This window comes from Asterias rubens, chromosome 1 (assembly GCF_902459465.1).
Source record: "Asterias rubens chromosome 1, eAstRub1.3, whole genome shotgun sequence".
NCBI lineage: Eukaryota > Metazoa > Echinodermata > Asteroidea > Forcipulatida > Asteriidae > Asterias > Asterias rubens.
Window position 1 is genome coordinate 27732314 of NC_047062.1, and position 18978 is coordinate 27751291.

The window sequence follows — 18978 nt, forward strand, 5'->3', positions numbered from 1 at the left end:
CCAGCCACAAGTTCACAACACTTCAAATTTAATTAAAATTTGGCTGGTATCAGTTTCTGCTATGCAATACTATATTGTGCTTAGCAAATTTCTGTTCCTCTTTAGGCCTACAAGCATTATGAAATTGGGTCCTGGCTCGACGGTACTCCTAGAACTATTTCGGTTTTGTCCAGTTATCGTCTCCCGTTATGGGAGACGACAGCCGGACGAAACCGAAATAGTTCTAGGAGTAGCACATCGGGAGCATGTACGCCACGAACTGCATCATGGCTATGCAGTAGTAGGCCTAGTTGGTGCCAGGAATGCTTTATTTACTTGTCACTGTCCCATCATATTCTGGGTTAATTTTTTGTGTTCCTTATGGCGATCTTTGGATGTACGTCGAAGCACGACTACCTCCATCGTCGAAGGATTTGCCTGATCCGTATATGCTGTTTGTTTATAATTTATGGATAGACTGGATCCTTATGCTGCGTCGTAGTAAAACGTTCCTAAACAAAGCACCAGTCTACTTACAACATTGTGCGACAATGTCACGAAGATTTGACAGTTGCAACGGCTGGAAACACGTACAAGCTGGCCTTTTACCACTTTTGGGTTTTTTAATCACTTTTCGCTAATTATGTGACATTTTGATGAATATTTTTTTACAGCAACCATCTATAAAAACATAATTTATGATTCTACAGCCCTAAATTGCGTAAACGGTGAGCCGGTGTGTCCCTTTCAGCAGTTGCATAAAGTTTCGTGAAATAAGCTGCAGGTCATACAGTGCACTTCCTTTGTGTTTATGCAGTGGACACTATTGGTACTTGTCAAAGACTAGCCTAGTGTATCTCAACATATGCATAAAATAACAAACCTGTGAAAATTTGAGCTCAATCGGTCATCGAACTTGCGAGATAAAAACACCCTTGTCCCACGAAGTTGTGTGCATTTATATGGTTGATTTCGTTGAAATCTGAGGTCTCGAAATCAAATTCGTGGAAAATTACTTCTTTCTCGAACGCTATGGCACTTCAGAGGGAGCCGTTTCTGACAATGTTTTATACCATCAACCTCTCCTCATTACTCGTCACCAAGAAAGGTTTTATGCCAATAATTATTTTTTAGTAATTACCAATAGTGTCCACTGCCTTTAAAGTCACCTGGAAATATAATTTTTTTTCTTTCAAACATAATAGTATATGCTTTTGAACAATAAAACATTTTTTTTAGTAATTGTTAGTCACGATTTATATGTTTGAAAAATAGATAAAGTTGTTTGGGGGGCTGACTCCGCCTACCCCTTTTGTGACGTTGATCAAGGCAGACTTTGCCTGCAATGCGTAGAGTAAACACACGTGCAAAGTACATGTACGGTCCAAATCGTACGTTTCCGGCAATGCCGACCACGTGTAGATGGGGTCAGGTTGCATGTGTTTCCTGCAGATCCCAAGTATGGGCGGATGTGGGCCGCGAAAGTCAGACTCACAAGAGCAATAGTGGTCCGGTCCAACGTCTTTTTCAGCGCTGTGCAGCGAACACTTCGAGCCGTTGCGCTTCGAATCCAGAATGCACCACACATTTGACATGAAGAGAAAAGTTATTCTAAAACATGACGCGATCCCCAAAACTTTTCCAGAGTGGGAAGTCAAAGAAGGTACCTGAAAGACGTGACAACAAACAGAGCGTATGCCAAACGTGAAAAAAATTGGGTAAGTTTGAACTTTGAGAGCATGTTTTTAGCTTGCGATTCACTGTGCAGGGTATACAGTGCGTGCAGTCTGCTCCGTGACTGTAGCTCTGTACATAGGCATTATAGCGATCAGGTACCCAGACGTAGTGTATGGGCCCAGACTACACATTTCTCTTCAAATATCGCGCCACAATTGACGTCACGAACAGCGCCCTCTCGGGTCGGGGCCTACTCTTAAATTTGTAAATACAATGATAACTAATTTTTGTGAACCTTAGTTAACTGTATAATGCACAATCCACTCATCAAAACACATATCTTAGTGACAAAAGCTTTATTTTGAAAAAATACCACTTCCAGGTGACTTTAATTGTAGACGTGCTATTGTGTGCAGTACAGGACTGTGTGTTCTCGTAAGAAGTACATAGGACATTCCTAAGAAAACGAGAACCGGAGAGATTCATGAAAAAGGGTGCGGTAGCATCAAGTGCAAGCTGTAGCTCCAATCTTATTTTGGAAAGTAATCTAAAAATGATCGAGTTTTGGGGACAGACATAAAGAACTCATAGACAGACAGCACCTATGGAAATCAACGTCTAGATACCGTAATTTTGACAGCACCGGACTATACCCCAAACCGTTGGCAAAATCAACAAAATGCAGGCAAAACAACGTGTAAAGCAATGGGTGAATGAGGAGGTGATGGTAACAAGTTTGTGTTTTAAGGGTGAAAAATTCACCAACAATTATTAAAATAATGTTCAATTAATAACTAGATACCTTTTCTCACGATACTTGTTTGCCGTTTCTCCTCTTTTTTCTGAACTTTTTTTCTTGAAATATTATTCCATGAAATGCTTTACTTTTTGAGAAAACATTAAAACAATTATCAATTTTCGTTGTCGAGAATTACGGATTTATTTAAACACATGTCATGACACGGCGAAACGTGCGGAAACAAGGTTTACCGTTATCACGACTCCGATGACCGATGGAGCCTAAACTTTCACAGGTTTGTTATTTTATATATAAGTTTGGATACACGAAGTGTGGGTCTTTGGACAACACTGTTTACCTAAAGTGTCCAATGGCTTTAAACACTGTGTATTTTATATTTTATTGTTTACTTCCTAGATGGTTTAATATTTTTATAGTTCATTGTCATGCGCCTTTGAACAGGTTTGCCTGGAATTGGCGCGGTATAAATAAGTTGTTATTATTATTATTATTTTTGTTATTGGGACTGACCAAAGAACCTGCATAACCCTTTCTGGACCTCTGCTGGCACAACACCAGACGGTCACATTCCACTACACTCACAGCCGGAAACAAAATAACTTTGGTGGCGGGTAGGACTCAATAGATCAGATAATTAAGGATTTAGGAACAGTTTATTACTTCTTGTTTATTGATATAATTTTCATGCCAGTGGTATTGTGAATGTTATTGTGATTATTTTCTTGTTGATAGTTGTAAATTAATGACTCATATTCTGTACGATAGTAGGAGAAGAGTTGATTGTTTTGGAGTCAGTGTAAATACAGTCTTGGACGCATTGCGCGTGAAGGCAGGGTGGCCCGTTACTGTTTAACTGCAGAGTCTAAAAACAATAGGCTCACTAGGGATCCCTAGACCAATCCACAAACCAAGTTGGAGTTGATATGCCATATCCTTCTTGAGATATCGCTCCGACAACATTTCTTTGTTTTAGCCATAATTACCTTAATATTTAACTGCAGAGTCTAACAAAAATAGGCTTCTAGGGACCCCTAGACCAATCCACAAACCAAGTTTGGAGTTGATATGCAAAGTCCTTTAGAAGTTATCACTTGGACAATGATTACCCACGCACAAAAGTGTGTAAACGACTGCAATCGTGGACCTCCTATTGCCCCTCTTTTGTTTATACCAGGAATGTGTGAGGGTCATGGAAAAAGCGGAAACTTCGCTATGGATGTTAACAGGCTTTCAACTGCCACAATTTGGCCACAATTCTTACATGGTAACAATGGTGTTGTTCGTCCTCATTTTCAAGTTGTTTTTTGTGGCATTCTTTAGACAGGTCCTCGATGACTGCCATATTTTTGGTTTGCTATCGCATAAACCCATCTGGCACGACGTGTAATCAAAATGCATACACCACACATATGCAACCACCCACACACACACACACCCAGCTGGTGTAAACCGAGGACTTCTCTTTGTTCTCCCATTGTTTGGACATAGTTTATTTTTCAGACGTCCACATTGGTTTTGTACACGAAATCAAATCGAGTACGTCCTCGGTGTGAATTTTTCCCGGATTCCTTTTGTTATAACCTTCTCCAAGTCCTCAGTTTGAATGCGTAGACATGCCCACACACGTAATGGACATTAAGTGAAAGGCCAAGTGCACCCCCCTAGTCTTGGCTCAAAGTGTAAAGCACCCTCACTTGGTGAAACGGGACGATGACTATCGTCCTCTGTTGTATAGGTCCTCGGTTTTAATGTGTATACCTACTCAGCCACACATACAAAAGGACAAAGCAAACACTACATATGCCCCTTCGGCTGATGTACTTCGCCATTGGGGCATAACCAACAAGCTTGAGCTACAAATTAAAATTACTAATTTGTTTATACTCACCAATTTGGTCCAACGAGTCCATCCCAAATGGAACCATTATGGGTCGATTGTGATCAAAATTAACTAATTTTGCACTGTAAAAGAAACAAAGCTAATCAGGCATGCAAATTGAAAGTACGACAATTAAATCATTGTAATAAAATAATTGTAATCAATCAAGGATATATCTGAAATTTTGTAGTTGGATCAGTCTGACTTACCTAGTTGACATAGGTGAGCCAAAGACTAGATGACCAACATATGCTTTAGTGCGATTCATCAAGCCTTCATTTTTAGTACTGCAAAACTAAATAAGGGTATTAACCAGCAAATAAATTGAAAACAACATTAAATGAGCAAGTTATTGAATAGTTATAAACAAGCATTAAAGTAGCTTCCCCAAGTCAACCAAATGATAATCAGGTAGCTTAAGTTATCATTGTTTGTGAAGTTTGGTACAGAAGGCAGACCTGAATGCTGTGCTTTCATGTAAAACATATGGCAAATGAACAAAAATCACAAAATTTCAAAACAAAGATAATTGGCCATGTATAATTCAACTTGCATGTAAACGTTTTTCTTTTAAAAGGAACATTACAGAATTAGTTTTTGCTTACAAAACAGTTGCTGGCAGTGTAAGCACTTTAAATATAATCCACCATATACATAAACTGACAAACCTGTAGAAGTTTGAGATCGATCTGTCATCTGGGTCACAAGAAAAGAACTAAAAAAAACATCACACATTTTGCACGACATAAATTACAAAAAACAAATGAGTAAAATGTTTACTGAGCGATGAACTCCAAACGGGAAATTAACCTATATTAAAAACAAATGGTCCATGACGTCATTTACTTTATTCCTAACTCTATCATTTTGCACGACTGGCGTGATGTGGACGGTTTGACCAGTTTGCACAATGGGTATTGTAGTACCCATCGTGCCATTAGTTCCAAATAATGGAACGATTTAACAATTGCATGACGTCACAGGTGTGGGTTACGTTAGAAGAATGCCAGGTTGTTAATCAAGAGGACGTCGGTTCAAATCCGCTCAAGCAATTTTTTATTTTATAGACCATTGTATAAAGGTTCTGGGTACTTTTTGTACCGCAAAACAAACCTAATGTCCACAGATTTACATAAAACATTCACAGTTTGAAGATAATGACAGTAGAAAGCTTCCCTTAGAATATTACATGCTAAAATAATTTTTGTGACTGGTTTTACTCATTTCTCAAAAACTACAGCACCTCAGCTGGTAATATTTAAGGGAAGCTTTCTACTATCGTTATCTTCAAACTGAGTAAGTTTACAGAGATGCAACCAGGTGTTGAAAACAAATCTGAAAAAACAGAATACTAAACTATTTTGGGGGTCAAACAAACTGTGGGTTGTAAAAAAAATTCTTACTAGCCCACTTTAACATTAATGCAACATTAATGCAAAAAGTTTTGGACGATCTTACCCGCTAATTTCTGCTATTGATAATACTTTTTTATAACAACCATTTTTATGGGTTTGTGATTTGAGGATCGGTTGTATACAAAAAATTATTATGCAATAAAAAGTTTGTGGTTTCAGGATTGGTGAGCAAACCACCTTGTGAAATACCATGGAGGTATAAATAGGGTCCTAAATACTTCCTTGCCATTAACTCGCCGTCAACTCACCTAGTGCCGTCATCTTGCCGTTAACTCCTCTGAATATAATTTAAAATCCACAAAAGAGCCATAGAATTGACGAGTTGACCACACAAGCAAGTTGACGGCATTAAGTAGGACCGGTGCATGTGATATATTCGTGCGCTATTGCGGATGATATCGGACGGGATTGTGTTAAAGTTTTAACAGTGATTTTCAAATTTTTCAGATTTAAAAACAGCAAATTTGGACGCATAAATCGGGGAAATATCTGACATTTTCGATTCTATTTATACATTTTAGATATTAAAGACACTGGACACTATATCGGTAATTGTCAGAGACCAGTCTTCACAGTTGGTGTATCTCAACATATGCATAAAATAACAAACCTGTGAAAATTTTAGCTCACCCGGTCGTCGAAATTGCGAGATAATAATGAAAGAAAAAAACACCCTTGTCACACGAAGTTGTGTGCTTTCATATGCTTGATTTCGAGACCTCAAGTTCTAAATCTGAGGTCTCGAAATCAAATTTGTGGAAAATGACTTCTTTCTCGAAAACTACCCTACTTCAGAGGAAGCCGTTTCTCACAATGTTTTATGTTATAACACCCCTTGCAAGTATTCTGCCTGCTCATTGGTTTAGAGCGCGCCTCGGGAAAATAGAACGCTCCGGGGATCACCTCGGGAGTCATAGTTTTAACCATAGCACTCGAAACAGTCAATATTTGTATACTATCAACCTCTCCCCATTACTCGTTATCAAGTAAGGTTTTATGATAATAACTATTTTGAGTAATTACCAATAGTGTCCACTTCCTTTAAGCAAAAACAAATTTGGGGGTAAAAATCAGAAAAGTCAGTATTCCAATTAAAATCAGAAAAGTTGCCTCTCTGAGTTTAAAGGCACTGAACACGTTTGGTAATTGTCAAAGACCAGTATTCTCACTTGGTGTATCCCAACATATGCATAAAATAACCAGCCTGTGAAAATTTGGACTCATTCGGTCATTGACGTTGCAAGAAAATGATGAAAGAAAAAACACCCTTGTTGTACAAAATAGTGTGCTTTCAGATAGGAGTACAAGGCTTCTGGCCAGAAGTCTTGTATATTTTAGTGAGAATTACCTCTTTCTCAAAAACTACATTACTTCAGAGGGAGTCGTTTCTCACAATGTTTTATACTATCAACAGCTCTCTGTTGCTCGTTACCAAGCAAGGTTTTATGCTAATATATATTTTGAGTAATTACCAAATGTGTACAGTGCCTTTAATGTAAATCTGTGGACATTGTGTTTTGTGTCCTTCAAAAAGTCCCACAATCCTTTAAAGACAGCACTACTAAAACCAGATACCTCTATTTTGCATAATATTCACCTATCAGATAGCGAAAGTTTGCCTGCACAGGTACAAATGTGACCAGGCACTTTAAGTGACTGCCCCCTCTTAAGTTAACTAATTGTTGACTTAGCAGCAGCCCACCTGCTGAGGGTCTTGTTTCCCAGGGTATGGTCAGTGTGGTCAGCCCCAGCTCTACCCCAGGTATAGTGTAGCTATTGTGCAACTAAGTCATTCCATTGCAAGTTATCATCGTGTGTGCAAGTCATTTTTCCAAGAGTCTCAGAGCTATTCCAGTTTCACAGTTATTCCCATCCTTGTTATGTAAGTACCAAATCTTCCTTTGTTTCTTATTACTGCTAGACTACAATCCATATTTGTGTTTATTATTATTGCCGTTTCTGAGGAGATTCCTTGTATTTTAAGTGGGTTTGAATAAGTTTCCTTTGTCTATACAATTGTAGTTCTTTGCATTTGTAGTTACTTTTGTTTTAGTTTGGAAGCACTAATTAAGTCAGTGTTTTGCCCAAACTTGTCCTTTTTGGATTGTCTTTACTCTGTTTATATTTGAAACAGTTGAGGATAATGTTTCCTTGGATTAATTTACCTTGCTATATGGAGGAAGGAAAGAGTTCTTTTACAAGTTTCCTTAAGAAATAGTTTGGTTTATTATAATTTACTTTACATTTCATTGAAGATGGAGTGTATAGTTATTTGTTGTTTTAGACTCTTCCATGTCCATACTTTTAGTGTGCATGTCACAGAGAAGTTTAAATGAGTTGTATGGATTTCATTTCATTATTGGTTTTTCTTGTTAATTGATTTACCTAGTTCATTGCAAAGTTCTTGCTAGGATAACTTTGATTGAGTCACTTTCGATAATTGTTATTATTCCTTATTTTGCTCTTTTTGCCATTCAGGTCTTTCAGTTATGATTAAGTTATTGTTTCTTTTGTACATTAGATGTCTGTGTTTCTATTCCATGAAACTTCAGAGATTTACAGTTTCTTGTGTAAGGTTCTAGCATAGACCCCACATGAGATTCCTAGTGCTGTATGCTATGGTTTATTGACATCACACAACTCTGTGTTGACCAGTATCAATACTGTGCTGTGTGTGTGAGTGCATAGTATAGTTAATTGCTATGTGATCACTGCACAGGTGGCTGACATCCAGAACCACTATCTAGATTGTTTATGTTACAGCCATGTTGCTAGCTCATTAGTATGCATTTGTCTTTCTGGACAGCAGTGTCTATTGTGTATAGCAGTGTTAAAACTTAGTGTTCTTTACTGGACTCTAGAGTTTTCGTGAATATTTAATAAGGTGGACTGAGGAACTATTTTATCTTTGGCTAAAGGGTATAATAATAAATGTGTTTCTCTATTGTAAAAGTTTATCTTCTTAAGCTTGAGACATTTGCTCTTTGCCATAGAATTTGATGTTTCAGGTTTACTTTGGTTATTTTGATTTAATGTTTGTATTTTCTACATTTCTATTGTATAATCTTATGTTTGCTAATAATCTTTTTTTTTCTGTTCTTTTATAGACTTAAGCATCAACCCTTTTTAAAAATCTTTTGTGCTTGTGAATAAAAAACTTGTATAAAGAACCAATCTTGTCGGGTCACACAAAAATTTCACCATCTTCATCATTTTATCAAATGTGTTGCAGCTTTGCAAGCTTTAAATACCCATATTAACTAATTCAAACATGACCCTTCTGATCAGAGAATGGTGCACAATTTGTATATTCACTCCATGAAGTCAATAAGCAAGTTCAATTGTTTGTAACAAGCACTTTGTGATGACCCCCTTCCAGTTATGCATTTATACTCATCTTCGATCATTATAGGTGTGTGTAGACATCAGCTAACAATTCAAACTCATACCTGTAAAGCTGCTCCATAATTATGTGCAACAAATCTCAATGTCTTGCAAATCATCTTTCTCTTTTCAGAATCAAAATCCTAAAAGGCAAACAGAGAAGCCAAGAATTGATTAAAATCTTATAAAACAATGAACAGGAATATGAAGCGGTATTCATTGATGAAAGAGTTATCTTACAAAACTATTGATAAATTGACTATATGTAATGGACTCCAAGACTATAGTGCTCGATATTGGATAGTGTACTACGCGCAATTGTAAATCGCTAAAGCGCGCCCTCTATGGTATGATTTAATTTACTGGCGAGCTTGAAATCTAGACTATACTGGCAAGCTACTATATAGTCTTGGATATCTTGCAGCACTGCGTGCACTGTGGGCGTTGCCGTAGTATGTAAATAAGGCCGTTATCAAGGTTGTGTACATGTAATGCATATTCAATATGCGAACAACATGGCAGCGCCCAGCAGCATTAAGTCGGGCCACGGTCGGACATACGAACGCGTGATAGTTTGCCTGGTTTGCCTAACCATAAGGCTGTGTGTAATGGCCAAAACAAACAAAATGCAGGGATTTAAATTCTACATCTCCTTTTCCCAGAAAACCAAATAATTATTGTCGTTATTCTAAAGATTATAGCTGACTACAGAAAACAGAATATCATTGATTGTACGTCTGCTTATGGAGGAAGAAAAATAATTCTTGCATCTTCGTTACGTCAGTTGTGTTTGTTTCATGGTTTCATACTTCCCCGAATGATTTGTCATGGGGACAAATCACAGGAACCACAGACAAACTACCTGCAGTGCATACTACCATGGAGGTAGAAACCTCCCTGATACTACCGTACATAGTAATTTTACGACAGCAAACACTATTCACTGCAAATAACTTGGGTTGTATTTAATTCTGATGAATGTGAAACCTGAAAGCATTATCTGACAGAGTTTCCTCTTAAAAAAACATCAAAGGCCTGCTTTATGAATAACTGTAGAAAGAATTGTAACTACTGGGAAGACCCAAAGAAGACCCACAGCAAATTGAAGAAACGCAGAGTGAAATAAGAGTGACTTACACTGTGAATAATTATGATAATGTCCACTCCTTAAACTGTGAATAATTATGATTAATGTATGAGACTTCCAGGGAGATACCCGAAGAACTAGAAGAGCCAGTTCAACCATTTGTTTTTAAACATTTTTTGAGGTACAGTGGTTAATATCGCAAGGTACAATGGGCGTATAAGAATTAGCCTGTATACATACATGTACATACATACATAACATACATACATACATACATACATACATAACAGCATTTATAAGAGGCGCCTTTTTCACAAGGTTACAAAGCGCCTACAGAAGATGCAACAAAGAAGTCCAAACTCAAGATGTTCCAATGTAAAGTGAAGTAAAGAGTCAAGTATTTCTGTACAAATGAGTCTTAAGTAGTTTCTTGAATTGTTTATGTTAAGTTGCATGGCGAAGATGTGATGGTAATGAGTTCCACAGATTTGGAGCATCAGCAGAAAGTGCACGCGAACCAGCTCTGGAGACTGTGCGATGTACAGTCAAGAGGTTCTCTGAGGAAGAGCGTAGAGCGCGGTGGGACATACGGTTGTAGCATGTCAGATATGTATGATGGTGACTGGTGAGCAAGGGATTTGAATTAGACATGAAGACAAAGTTTGAAGTCAATTCTGTTTAAGATGGGCAGCCAGTGTAATTTCTGAAGTAGCGGTGAAATATTGTCATGACAACCAGTCTTAAAGATGAGTCTGGCTGCTTTATTCTGAACTTTCTGGAGACGATTTATCATTATGTTTTTCTTTGTGATTTCTTTCAAAAGCGAGTTGCAGTAATCTAGTCTTGACAGCACAAGTGATCTAACAACGGAATGACATGTATCCTCATCAACGTATGGACATATCTTGGCGATATTTCGTAGGTGAAAATTTGTGTTGTTACTCAGTTGTGCAACATGATCGTCCATTGACATCCTGGCATCAAACACAACTCCCATATTTTGTACCGATTTGGCAGGTGAAATAGTTGTGTTTTCAAAAGTAAACTTGAGGTGACCTAGAGCTTTACTGGCAGTTTTGGAGGAAATTATGATGAAATCAGTTTTATCCGCGTTAAGTTTGAGTTTGTTGGCCACCATCCAATGCTGAATGTCTTTCACACAAACAGATAAATTGAACAATGCACATTCTGCATCTAACAGGATCTTTGGGTCAATGATGGAGTATGGTGACTGGAGTGGTTCAAACAGGTTGTGTTTGTAATACAAGTAAGACTCCAGGGAGATAACCGAAGGGCAAGAAGAGCCAGTTTTCAAACAATTGTTTTTAAATAATTCTAGTGACCCACATGTACATGTATATATTTCTTCTTTTTTTCCCCCATACACACTGATGTGTGTAATTACTGTATACTCAGTACTTACCTGAGTTCTGTGAAAAAAATCACAGGCATATTTCTCGGGTGGGATTTGAACCCACGACCTTTGCAATTCTAGAGCAGTGTCTTTATGTCGGTTGTTTATAATACAAGGATATGTAGACTGGATCCTTATACTGCATCACAGTAAAACATTGATATATAAATAAAGCACCAGTCTACTTACAACATTGCGCGACAATGTCACAAAGATTTGACAGTTGCAACGACCTTTTACTGCTTTTGGTTTTTTAAATTGTTTTTCCGCTAATTCCCCCAAATCTAGGTGATTTGGGAGTCCGCGAAGGGACGATACTTACCTGTTAAACCTACAATTTGCATATTTCTCTTAGCCTTAGGCTTCCACGCTAGAATTTTATACCACAATAGGGCGCCCTCCATCGTCCGCCCCTGCCCACGGCCAACTCATCCTCTTTTTCTCTAGAACTTAGTAAGGCGAGCCACTGTGGGGAAGGAGGGAGGGAGGGTTTAACAGGTAAGTATCGTCCCTTCGCGGACTCCCAAATCACCTAGATTTGGGGGAGTCCACTTCAGGGGACTCCCTTACCTGTTAAACCTACAATTTGCATAGACTAGCCCCGAAAAATGGATGGTGGGCTTCAGAGCGAGCCTATTCAAAAAAACCGCGTCTCGGGAAACCTAAAACTTAATGTCCCTTCGCGTTGTCCCATACCAAAAGGTATGAATAAAAAACTAAAGAACTCACCAGAAAGCTTATTCTTTCTTGATCCAGAGGTAATGCCCCCATCACTCCAGGGTAGAACCTTCCTTGGATGCTCCTATTGAGAGGGCTGTACGGCCCGTCCTTCCTTCTGCTTGGAGAACATCCCGCAGGTAGCAGGATGTGAATGTTGATGGTGTTTTCCAGGCTGCTGCTTGCAAAATGTCCTGAATGGGGACACCTTTAAAGTAGGCCCATGATGTCGTCATGGCTCTGGTGTCATGGGCATTGACCCGAATGTCCGGTACCTTTGGCCAGTCTTTGATAGATGCCTGGATAGCTGTAACTATCCACCGGGAAATGGAGTCTGCAGAGACTGCTTTGTGTGGTTTATTTGTTGAAATAAACAGTTGGGTGGTGTCTCCTCTCAAGGGTTTTGTTTGAGCCAGGTACCACTTGAGTGCTCGAACTGGGCACCACAGTTTATCTTGTGGGACCGAGGAAAAACTTTTAAGGTCCGGCACGAAAATTGGTGGAGGAAGGAAGGAAGGAGATTGATTCTTCGTTAAAAACCCCTGACGAGGCACCAGTCTTACTCCACTTGGCTCCCATCTAATGTGCCCTGGTTCAACTGAAAGGGCATGGAGCTCACTTCTTCGTCTAGCTGTGGCTGTAGCCAACAGGAAAACTGTTTTGACTGATAGGTCTAATAAGGGGGCATTCGCCAATGGTTCATATGGCGGTTCCGCCAGGACCTTAAGAACTTGTGCAAGATCCCAGGATGGAACCAGCTTCCTAGATGGAGGCCTTTCAACATACATCCCCCGCAGGAGCTGAGCCAGGCTAGCGTTATTGGACACAGTAGATCCATCTGCGAACCCTTTATGGACAGCCGCTATAGCTGATCTATAGCCCCGAATAGTGGATATCGTCAAATCCTTATGAAACAGGTACATAAAGAAATCTCCAACCACTGCTAGAGGCGTTGTGCATGGATCATAAGTGTGTTCTTCGCACCACCTATGATAATGTCGTAATCGGCTGTCGTAAGTCCTACGGGTAGACAGTCTGCGGCCTTGGGCTGCCAATGAGGCAGCGTCTGCTGAAAGGCCCGCTGATCGCAGTGATTGCTTGACAGCATCCAAGATGTTAGGTGGAGGGACTCTACCCCTGGTTGCGGGATCAGGGACCGTGGTTGACGCAGTAGGTCTGATCGCACCGGTAGAATTATCGGCGGCTTGCACAAGAGGCGAACTATTTTCTGAAACCAAGGCTGGCGTGGCCAAAATGGTGCGATGAGGATGATTCTGCACTCTTCCGCCTCGATCTTTGTCAGTACCCTTGGTAGAAGCGAGATCGGGGGAAACGCGTATGCTAGCATGTTTTTCCAACTGATGGAAAAAGCGTCTGCTGCCCATCCCTTCGGATCCTGGTTGCGTGTACAATACACCGGTAACTGATGGTTCAGTGCCGACGCAAACAGATCGATGTGAGGACGATCTCATACTTGGAAGATCGATTGAACCACTGCCGGGTGCAGAGTCCATTCGGTTGGAAGGACCTTCCCCCGAGACAGAGCATCCGCCATGATATTCAGCTTTCCGGCTAAGTGGACCGCCGTAAGATTGATCTGTCTCGCCTGGCACCAAAGCAGAAGCTCCCATGTGTGCATGCACAACTGCGGGGAATGCGTTCCGCCCTGGCGGTTTATGTAAGAGACAACCGTTGAGTTGTCCGATTTTATGAGGACCACTTCCCCTGTCACTATTCAGACAAAATGTTTCAGTGCCCGAAAAACTGCGAGCAGTTCTAGGACATTGATGTGGTATTGACTGTCCGCCTGGGACCAAGAGCCCGCTACCGATTCCATTCCAATGTGTGCCCCCCAACCTGTGTTGGAGGCATCGGTCACCAGAGTTAAGGTAGGTCGCGGTCGTGGGAAAATCAGTCCCACCATGATGTTTGTTCGCCGCGACCACCAGTCCAGGTGGGGGCAAATCATATTTGGGATTGGCACTGGCCGCTGGATATGGTGAATACATGGTCGGTAGTATGCAAGTAGATGCAACTGTATCGGGCGCATCCGCAATCTGCACCATGGGAGTACGTCCACCATGCTTGCCATTAGGCCCAATAGCCGAAGCCATGCCACTGCTGGGGCCACACTGGCAGTTCTGAACAGAGTGATGCAGTCCAAAAGATTGTGGACTCGATCCTCGGTAGGAAAAGCTAGTCCTCGCTGGAGGTCCAGTTTTGCTCCTAAGAAAACTGGGTGCCTTGTCGGATTTGGCTGCGATTTTTCGATGTTGATCAGAAAACCTAACTCCGAAATGATGTTTGCAGTTAGTTTGAGTGCCCAGCTTGTTTCCTCCTTTGTCTCCCCAACAATGAGCCAATCGTCCAGGTAAACAAAAATCTGTACCTGACGTCGCCGGAGGATTCCTGCTACGACTTTCACCAGCCGTGTAAACACCCTCGGGGCAGTGGAAAGGCCGAACGGTAGTGTCAGAAATTCGTAAGTCCTTTGGTCGTAACGAAACCGTAGGAACGCTCGATGTTCGGCCCACATCGGAACATGTAGATAGGCATCCTTTAGATCGATCAACACTGCCCAGGTTGGAATGGGTAATGCATCCAAAACTGTCCGCAGCGACTCCATCCGAAACCGTTTTGGTCGGACATATTTGTTTAATGGCCGAAGGTTTAAAATCGGTCGCCATTCTCCTGTGTTTTTCTTTGGAGCTAGAAAAAAGGTTGAGAAAAACCCTCGATTCGCATCCTCTGTTTGCACTCTGCATATGGCTTGTTTTTGCAAGAGGGCGGATATCTCCGACTCCAGAGCATGACGCTTGGTTCGGTCGGTTGGAATCGGTGTTGTTCTCGGTAGGTATGCAGACGGGGGAGTACTTGTAAACTCTATTTTGTAGCCGGAAGCTACCGTTTTTTGTACCCACCCGTCGTTGCACAAAAGGGCCCAAGTCTTTGCGAAATAAATGAGTCGACCCCCCACGGGCCCTGGAAAGGGGGTCGTGGGAAGGGGGGCGTCACCGGCGCCAAGCACCACCCCGGTAACCTCCGCGCGAAGCTTTGGAGCGGGGGGTGAAGCCGGCTCTACCTCGTGAACGCGACCCAAAAGCCTGACTCTGTACAACAGTTGTAGTGGGCTTGAAAGCAGAGCCCGATGGATTTGGAGCAAACGGCTTCAACGGTTTACGGGGGAACGTCTTGCCCTTAGTAGCTCCACTGTTGCCTCTTGCCGGACGAGAGCTGCCTCCTTGACTTGATTGTTTATTGAGGTTAATCTTGTCTGTGGCTTTAATTCGCTTCGCCTCGGCTTGCATGACCTCCTGGAATTTTCCTCCAAATAAATCGGAACTCAGCCGGGGGAGAGATTCCAGGTTGGACCTCAATCCATCGGAGGGAACAAAAATCGTATCCAAAACGTTTGTCCTCCGTGCATTGATTGTCATCAAGGACACCCGCATAAACTGGTCCATACACAGCCGTAGCCCGTCGTCAAGGCAACGAAAAGCTGTCTCGGTTGCCTCTGGTGATACAGGTGAATCTGCTTCACAAGAACACACCAAATATTCGGAAAGGAGTTGTAAAAAACATGCCACCCGAATTCCTGCCCGTGAAGCCGTATCAATTTTTATTAATGACTCCTCAAACACATTTTTTTCCTTGGACGGAAAAGGTGACTTCAAAGTACTTCGACCGCCCGAATCCGCCGTGATTTTATCACGCACTGTAGCGGGCATGGGCGGCACTGATAAAAAATTATCAAAGTCTGCCTGAGGTACTCTGAACGGGCGAGTTTCCCGGCGCACGAACGGACGTATCTTTTTCACTTCCGAAAGTGCGTTCATACGATCGGCACACAGCCGATCAATTGGAAGAACCGGAAAAAATTCCTTTGGTTCGACCGGCGCGGTACGACGCTTAAACGATTGTCTAGCGCCGTCTACCGGGTCTGGTTCTTCATTGGAAGGTATGTGCAACACCCGTACCATATCTTTCATGACCATACGCAATCGCTGGTCGGTTGTGGATTGGTAGGATGATTCATCACCCGATGAATCATCCTCCCGCCCTGGGGGTCGTTCCCGGTTATCCCGTCGCTGTGTCAGGGGAACAGTTTCCTCATTTCCTGAGGATTGTTCGGTGTCTGGGACCGCTACCGCTGCTGAAACACGGCGTGGATCCCTATCTGACACACTGCCCGGGTCGGAAAAACTATCCGAGACGGTGATTGACATTACGTCCTCCGTCCTCGGTAAAACCTGCCTTGGCTCCGGTGGAGCCATCGGTTGAGCCGGCGCTGTCGGCTTGGGTATTAGTGACGTGATACTGGCCGTCAGTTCACGGAACCCTTGTAATAGAAGGGCCGATGTGGGGTCTTCCCGCTTACTATGATGCCGGCGATGACCCCGTGGCGATCGGGAAGATGAGGATGATGAACTGGAACTAGTATATCTTCGGCGTCTTTTACGCCGGTGGCGTTCCTCACCATCGGACTTATCCCGGCTCCGATGCTGTCCGTGGCTCGGGGCCGGGGCCACATAAACACCCGCCAATGTCTTTGGCCGGGCACCGGTGTTTCCGGGTACCGTTCCGGTCTTACCGGAGTCTGTTCCGGGTTTCACCGGGGCTAACGTGGCCTGTCGCTACCTGCACCGCAGGCACAGCTTTGGCCCGGGAATTACCCTTTTTCTTCCCCTGCTTACGTTTGGAAGCGATCACGGGCTGCCCGGCTGGGGGCGCCGTGTCGGATCCATCACTCAAAACGGCCTGGGACATTTCCCCCGATTGAGTGATCTTGCTTGGACTCTCGGCGCCAGTGACTATACTAAATTCCGGAGGCCTCACAGGCACGGATTTAGTAGTATGGCCCGATGCTTTACCGGTGGCCAGAGACCCTTTAGGCATGACCCCGGAAAGCGGCGATCGTCCTGCCGACGTCGTCTTTTTGGCTCTGGACACAGCTCCGGAAGATGCACTGGCTGCCGATTCACCCGAGGGAGACCGGGAACGAACCCATGCCGCTACGGCCTCCCAATCTGCTGACCCCCAGTCCTTGCAAACCGAGCACGGCACTTGCCGATTACACGGTCTACAACGGGGGCACAAGGCATGTAAATCTTGCTCGGGACGGGGCTTAATACGTCGGCAAGAAGAACATGGAACAAAATTTTTGGGCGTCACCCCACGCTTGCTTTTGCGTGAGTCCGCCATCCTAATAACTGAAAATGTAACGTGAAATCTTTTAACAATTCAAAAATAAAGCACTGACACAACTCGTGTAATTTTAATTACCAAAAACAGAAACGAGTGTACTCTGTACAGTAAGTAAACGTCTTTACAATATAAAACGTAAGAAGCACAGTATAATCACTAAAGGAAAAACTCACAACTTCCTCCGAAAATACCAAAAATCACTTAAGGATCCGTCCGTAACAAAAACACGTCTGTCTTCGCTGAACGCTAGAGAAAAAGAGGACGAGTTGGCCGTGGGCAGGGGCGGACGATGGAGGGCGCCCTATTGTGGTATAAAATTCTAGCGTGGAAGCCTAAGGCTAAGAGAAATATGCAAATTGTAGGTTTAACAGGTAAGGGAGTCCCCTGAAGTGGACTACATGATCTTTTTTAAACGAACTTAGTTATGATTCTACACCACTAAATTGCATAAATGGTGAGCCAGTATGTCCCTTTAATCTTATCAACTTTATTTTTTTCACTTATTATAATACGTAAAACATTCATCGGCATACAACCAGCACATTCCAATGCTTTAATAAATCTGATGAAACATAACAATGTATTGTAGCTTGTGCTATTGTCAGTATCTGTACATGTATCTGTATTGGTCTCCGTACAAACACCTGTTGAGGTTGTCGTCGTACGTCGGGTAAGGGTCTAAACGCAACGCAGCTTGACAAACCATTAGTTGTTGTAATGCGCTTTTTCTGTCACTTGGTGGATGTTGATAGAGTCTAGTGCAGCCTTAAATGACTTAAGGTCAGGTGCTGTACGGATGTCTTGGGGAAGTAGGTTCCACTCTGGTAAGGTCCTGGGGTATAACGAGAACTGGTAACAGTCTTTGTGGGCACGGATTTGTTTATATGTACATGTATACTGGCTACTAGATGATCTTGTGGTTGTACCGGTGCATGAATTGAGATATTCCTTTATATTGTTAGGTGTTAAACCATGTGTTTCTTTGTAGATGGATGTTGAACGAGATTTAGTCCTTCTGTCCCGGAGTGATTCCCAGTTGAGGTTTCCTAGGATTGCAGTAATGCTGGACTCACGGCTGTAATCACGAACTGTGAATCTGGCAGCCCGATTTTGGACCTGTTCAAGTTTCTTAATGTCTGTGTCGAAGTGGGGATCCCAGATAGTAGAGCCATACTCGAGTAGTGGTCTGACTAGCGGTTTGTATGCTATGGATTTCACATTGCTATTACAGTAGTAGATGTTCCTCTTAGGAGCCCTAACATCCTGTTGGCCTTGGAGCTTATTTGACTAATATGTGTTGACCATTTCAGATCGTGGCTGAGATCAATTCCTAGGTATGGGTGATGTTTAACTGGAATGATTCCATCCAGCTAAGGTGACCATTACTGATTCCGACGCTGTGAAGCTTCTTCAGGAGCCTCTGGTGGGGCACAGAGTCGAAGGCCTTACGAAAGTCCATTA

At 42.3% G+C, this 18978-nt stretch overlaps 1 protein-coding gene across 2 annotated transcripts in view; it reads right to left on the reverse strand.

Moving 5' to 3' along the window:
- Positions 1–18978, reverse strand: part of LOC117305105 (cytoplasmic dynein 2 light intermediate chain 1-like) — a 111094-nt gene that overhangs the window by 34969 nt on the left and 57147 nt on the right. For both annotated transcript variants that reach the window (XM_033789893.1, XM_033789975.1), the window contains exons 9-11: positions 9160–9237; positions 4505–4590; positions 4305–4378 (exon numbers count right to left, since the gene is read on the reverse strand). In XM_033789893.1, coding sequence (XP_033645784.1) covers positions 4305–4378; positions 4505–4590; positions 9160–9237 — 238 coding nt within the window. The remainder of the gene's footprint in view (positions 1–4304; positions 4379–4504; positions 4591–9159; positions 9238–18978) is intronic.